The 6,180-nt window shown below is 46.0% G+C and overlaps 1 protein-coding gene across 1 annotated transcript; it reads right to left on the bottom strand.

Moving 5' to 3' along the window:
• Nucleotides 1-1,467: 1,467 nt before the first annotated feature.
• On the bottom strand, nt 1,468-5,408 carry LOC134492139 (zinc finger protein 239-like). Its single transcript, XM_063296311.1, has 3 exons — nt 5,187-5,408; nt 4,489-4,572; nt 1,468-3,317 (listed from the first exon to the last, which is right to left on the bottom strand). The coding sequence occupies exons 1-3, from the start codon at nt 5,332-5,334 to the stop codon at nt 2,524-2,526; spliced, it is 1,026 nt and encodes a 341-aa protein (XP_063152381.1). The 5' UTR covers nt 5,335-5,408; the 3' UTR covers nt 1,468-2,523.
• Between the last annotated feature and the right edge of the window lie 772 nt (nt 5,409-6,180).

The raw sequence follows: 6,180 nt of genomic DNA, 5'->3' as shown, positions 1-6,180 counted from the left end.
ATACCAAGATCTCTTGTGTTTGTCCACGTGGCAGACCCAGGTTTGTGGAATTGACCTTTCACTCTCCCTCATTTTTCTCCTAAAATCCAGATCCTTCTAGGGATCTTTTGTAGCGCAAAAGATACCGCCTGAGATTTTAAGGCTGTTGACTTAAAGGGTTTCCTTTAAGGGCCTCCTGGACCTAAATCTCTCAATCCTTCCCCCAAGACAGAAACGGGCAAAATCCCACTTCCAGTTACACCAAAGCTTTCATTTCAACGTTGGGGTTTGAGGTTGGGCGGGAAATCATTTTTTGTCACTGCTTTAATGGGGAATCAAAATACTCTCCCATCCCATCCCTACTCGCAGTCTTAGGTAAGTAGATAATCAGAGAAGACGACGGTCCCTTATCTGGAGGCTAATAGTGCAGTGAAAGCCAGCTTGACGTAATAGTTAAGGACACAAGCCTAGAAACCAGGATACCAAGAAGCAGCAGCAATGACAAACCACAACCCAAAATGTCACCCGTGTAGTCTCCAGGAGTCAACTCAAGGTTTCATGGGAAAATCTGAAAAAAAGAGATGGCTCCAGGTAGCAGCGGCAGGAAAATGCTAAAGGTGTAGAAAGGAAGCAAAACATTTTAAAAAGAACGTCAAGCACACTGGGCAGAAAAGGAACCACAGACATAAACTTGCACAAATGCAACTTGTATACCTTTATTTATGCTCAGCCTCACATCAACCCTGCGAGGTAGACCATAACCTGAACCCAGAACTCCCACGCCCCAACTACAAGTCTCTGTGCATTGGGATACCTGACATAAGAAAATTTAGGGATATCATACCTGGCTTGAAAATCTGTTTTTGCAGGCCAGATATGATAGTCCTAAGAAAAGAACAATAAAGTTACTCAGAAAACTGAAATTTAGGCAAAAAATCAGGATTTAGAATTAGATGGGACTTCACAGAGCGATTATAGAAAAGGCTTAAGCAGATTGATCCAGTACGTATCTATTTGGCAGTGTGACCCATTGTGTTCTATGTGGTGGGAAACAAATATGGGTTAGATTTGCCCTGAATTGTATTTAAACAAATACAAAAGAAAGATCCAGCCTTGTGCCTGGGTTTTGGACTTCGCTTCTTCAGTGGCCAATAAAGCAAATTTCACCCGATGAATCCCGTAAGCATGTCAGGACAGGAAGTGACCAAGGCTAGCGTTCTTGACCAAGACAGCTTAGATAACAAGGACTTTATCGGCTCGCTCTACTGTAGCTTTTCATTTAAAAAATCACCTGCTCACCAACAATGAGCAGGAATTCCTTCTACAAAAGCAAGTGGGATGGCTGAGGAAGGATGGCTCTTCCCACCCTCCCTCTGCTGTGTCACTTGGTTTTCACGCCAGCCAGAGGAAATACGTTCTCCGTCGGCATGGAAATGCATCAGGCAGGCAAAACTCAACAACGAAAGAGAGGTATCTTGGCTGTTTTTCTACCCAAAGAGACTAGAAGCTGGTGTTTCTCTGCTCATGTCTAAGAAGAAGCTTCTCTTCTCTTTGGCTAGAATAGAAATCCTAGTTCTAGCAGGTCCAGTTTTTTCCTAATCACACTGAACATTTCATGAAGAGCAAACTGCTCAAATTAATCCTAAAATGGAAAAAGGAAATATCCAGCACAGGGAATCTTCCCTTATCAGTAGAAATAGCAAAGTTGCCTAAAGATCAATGACTGCTTCAAAGACAGAAAAAGATGGTTTTGTCCCCTCCAAAACCCACCCCGCTCCCTACTCCTGGCAAATTCCAGAATCAGAAGCTAATTCAGGAGATACAGGATAGACTGTACGTGTCACATACAGCTTAGTCCTCCAACAGTCAGTATGGTATGTCTGTAGACAGCATAGAGGATGGCCTCGATGGAGAAAGGGAAGATCTGTTACCAAGGCAACAAGCAGATAAACATGCCTTGAGCCCAAAGACGGAAATTTACAAAAACGACTCAAACAGACACCCCCCAAATTCTCAAGAAGATAACAGAGGGAGGAGGGGAAGCACGTTCACACTTGCAAGATTCTGCTACTATAGCCATTCTAATAAAAGTGGTTCTAGGTCTATGTGGTGTCTGTTTCTTGGTCTGGTCTACCTTGTAGGGCTGATAATGTCCAACCTGCGTTTGCTACTTCACTGAATGGTAGGTCAGGTCTTGAGATAGGTTTCAATCTTTCCCTTTCCCATACAATATGGCATTTTGATTAATAATCGCTAATTTGTCTCTTCAAGCTCTCTCTTCCCCCAAGGGAATTATTTCATGGATTAAAAACTGTCGAACTCTGGAAACTCCATCGCCACATCTCAAACAACTTCCCTTTTTGTTCTGTTTCCAAAGCAGCAAGAAAAGACCCATATAGCTGAGACCTCAGTCATGAACTCTGTAGGCTTCATTTAGCTATGAACCAACACTTTCCTGCTACTATTCAAATACAGCTTTGTTCTGTTTGAACCCTATCCTCTTTTACTGATGTCAAATAAAACTTGGCTTATAGAGCAAACAATTTACATGGATTCTCCAACATGGTCTCTGTCATGTACAAGCAGGCTGGAATCTGGATCCAAGCTAGGATCGGAGTATTTTGAGAAGCCAGGCTGTGCATGAATCCTCTCGTGCTTCAGAAGGCCTGAACTTTGCTTGAATCTTTTCCCACACTGGGAGCATTTGTATGGCTTCTGCCCTGTGTGGTTTCTCTTATGTCTCGTAAGGCTAGACTTGTTACTGAAGGTGTTCCCACAGTCTGGGCATCTGTAAGGCTTTTCACCAGTATGGATCCTCTCGTGTTTCACAAGATTGGAGCTCTGAGAAAAGCGTTTCCCACAGATGGAACAGCTATATGGGGTCTCTCCCGTATGAGTTCTCCCATGGACAAGAAGGCTGGAGCTCTGCTTGAAGCTTTTGCCACAGTCTGAGCAAATATATGGCCTCAGGCCTGTGTGATTCCTCATATGCCTGATTAAACTCGAGCTCTGGCTGAATCGTTTCCCACAGTTTAAGCAACAGAACGGCTTTTCTCCGGTATGTTTCCTCCTGTGTCTCGTAAGGCTGGATTTGTTACTGAAGCTGTTCCCACAGTCTGAGCATTTGTAGGGTTTTTCTCCCGTGTGAGTCCGGTCATGGGTGAGGAGGGCCGATCTTTTCTTGAAGCTTTTTCCGCAGTCAGCGCACTTGTATCGTTTTTCGGACGCTTTGGGTCTCTCGTGATCCATTGGGCTCGGCTGATCCCCAAACTTTTTGCCATATATCGAACAGTAATGGGGATCCTCTCCTGTGTAGATTCTTTCATCTTCATCACCTTCTGGAAGAGAGAATCGTAGCATCGGTCTTTACGTAGGCCTGGGGCTAATACCAGTAAAAGCTGCCCTCCATAAAATGATGCTTTCCTTTTTAACAATTCTAAATTATGAGTCGCTAAAGAAAGACACAATGGGCGCAGGGAAATCTATCGCTTCCTAAAACGCTTCCTGATGTATTCAACTTTTTAAAAAATGGTCAAAATCTTATGACATGACCCAACTTGAAGAGAGCTCACAGGAGTTCTCCTGTGAGCATCCCAGAATGCAGCTTGAAAGCCAAGCTCATTCCTCAGCTCAGAAAAAAAATGTATCCCCGATCTACCCTGACTGTCCATTTTCACCTGGTATCCTAAACCACCCACAGCCAACCTCCTCTCCCCACTGCCAAATCTGCCTAGCAATGGGGCCATTAGGAAAAACCAACATGAGGTGGGAACCCTGAGGGAGAGATCAAACTTTCTGGAAACCACCACTACCAATGTTGCCTCCAAAGGCTGCCTTGTCTTCACTGTGTCTCTAAGGAGTGCATTGTAACAGTATGTGAGAATGACCCTGAGAGATTGAGCCCAGCGATGCTGCCTAGGGAACGGTCAGACAAGAGAGAGCATAGCCTGCAGCTGGATAGTGGGTGGGGCAAGAGGCTCAGAAGGGACCCCCCCTAGTTTCTCGGGGTGTGAAATAGACGGGGGAAAATTGTACTTTCAGACTTGCAAGATTGATGTCAGCCTTCCCAGGTAGACCAGACCGGAAACACAACCAGATGAGCTAATTCTACTTTATTGTGAGGCTACATTATCAGAATCTTACAATCTTATCTGACTATTCCCTAGGCAGCATCTCTGGGACCAGTCTCGCACGGTCATTCCCACATACTGTTACATGCATGGAGCTGAAGGAACGTAGGACAGCAACAGCCTTCTTCAGCTCAGCTCCGCACCGCACAGATGTCCTGGATTCTGCTGCTGCTTCTCCTTCTCGAGCATCAAGATACCTGCAATCAATTGCTCCCCAGAAGGGGCTCCCAGGGACCATTTTCACATGATGGATGTTGAGACCAAGAGAGGCTGGGGAAATGCATGTGAAATGTTTCCAAATCAAGTCCTCCTGGAAGTTAGGGAAGAACCCCATTCTCTCTGCACTGAGCCCCAAATCTTGAGGAGAAAGTGCTCTCACCCAGAACAATGATGCTGCCAGAATCTTCCTCCATGGCAACTCCACATCGAGTGTTTGGGGCTGACTCCAGGAAGCCACTTGCTCCTGTCCCACAGGAAGAAAGACAATCAAAATAATGTTTTTAAATTGTTAATTTGGGGAAAATAGTCTGCACCAATTTGAGGAGCCTAGCATTTTTCCTGTCTACTCCATTGCACAAACTGGCCTTTTAGCTCTGTAAAGCCTACACATCATTAAACAGAATTCAACCCATAAACAAACTGAAACTTCATGAAGGGGTTGATGAGCTGAAGAGTCTGGGGGCCCCTGACTCAGACTCTTTCAGTCACTTGGCCAGTGCACATCCAAGCAACTGGGTATGATAAACAGGGACCAGTTAACAATGGCAGCCACGTTGTTTGGACACAGCCGGATTTATTCAAAAGCAACTCCCACTCAGCTCAAGAGGATTTGCACCCAGATACGCGGCTGGTGATATGCAGTCCCAAGCGGCTGCATAGTGCAAATGCAGCTAATGGTGTGCAGGGGTTGCTTCCAAGTAACACTATGAAAACAGATCAGACAGAATCTGCAAGCTTAAATTCAACGGGGGCGGGAAACAGAACAGCGAGGAGAAAAAGGTGGCAGGAAGGCTTAGTGAAGACCCTGCCTGTAATCTGGATGCTGCGCTCTTCCTTCTCCCTCCCCATCTGCTTTACCTCTTGAGCAATCCCGCAATCTACTTGTCGGGCTGTTTCTTCTCTTCCCCAGTCGGTGTGTTTTTCCTCTCTTTTTCAACACCCCAAACGCTTTTCGGAAAACAAACAAACAAACTTTTATAAATGGGTTACGTTCAACCCACCCCATGCCATCTCCATCAGGGCAATGCCTCAAGAGGACTAGCCTTCAGGAAGAAGAGGGGCGAATCTTAAAAAGCCGCGAGCACCCTAGAGACACACGACGGAAGAAAGGACATTACGGGGCCACTAATCCGGATTTAGCCTCCTGAAGCAGACTCAGATTCAAACAGACCTAGGTAAATCTCTCCTTCTCTCTCTCGCTGTATTTTAAAGGCGGCTTTCCCTTTGCTTTCCGCTTCCTATCATGTGACCGAAGCCCTGCCAGGGGATTGGCAAGGGCAGACCCAACTAATCAGCTGTTGGAGCGGATGGATGGATGGCCGGATGTTCGACCCTGAAGGTCGAACGCTGCAATCGCCCTGCAAGCGCTTGCGCTCTGTAAAGAGCTGCAACGTTGGAGATTTCAGTGCGGCGGGAATTCTTGATCAAAGAGGTGCTCCTGAGCATATAAAGGGCGGCAAAAGAATACTGAGTGATTAAGCAGCAGCAATTGATTACGGGCCATCAAGTCGTTGTTGACTCTTAGCAACCACATACTGGCTGGGGAATTCTGGGAGTTGGAAGTCCACACATCTTAAAATTGCCAAGGTTGAGAAACGCTGCTGTAGATAGATTTTCTCCAGGAAGATCTGTCCCCAACCTGGTCCTTCAGCTCTTCCAAGGGTGCTCCCATCGCCACTGTACCTGAGTCCATTCCTCCTTGCTGCTGGTCCTCCTCTTCTCTTTCCTTCCACCTTTCCCAGCATCAGAGCCTCCTCCAGAGATCTGGGTCTTTGCAGAATGTGTCCAGATCAGGATAATTTGAGGTCTGGTCCTTTGTGCCTCGAGGGAGAACTCTTGAGTTGATTTGTTC

The sequence above is a fragment of the Candoia aspera genome, chromosome 2 (genome assembly GCF_035149785.1).
Source record: "Candoia aspera isolate rCanAsp1 chromosome 2, rCanAsp1.hap2, whole genome shotgun sequence".
Taxonomy (NCBI): Eukaryota; Metazoa; Chordata; class Lepidosauria; order Squamata; family Boidae; genus Candoia; species Candoia aspera.
The sequence above is the reverse complement of the archived record's forward strand: the minus strand, read 5'-3'. Positions and strand labels throughout refer to the sequence as shown.

Coding starts and splice junctions, on each gene's coding strand:
- LOC134492139 (XM_063296311.1), bottom strand. CDS start 5,334: ATGGGGTGGGTTGAACGTAACCCATTTATAAAAGTTTGTTTGTTTGTT. Junction 4,573..5,186: donor ATTGCGGGATTGCTCAAGAG/GTAAAGCAGATG, acceptor CCTGTGGGACAG/GAGCAAGTGGCTTCCTGGAG. Junction 3,318..4,488: donor TGGCAGCATCATTGTTCTGG/GTGAGAGCACTT, acceptor TCTCTCTTCCAG/AAGGTGATGAAGATGAAAGA.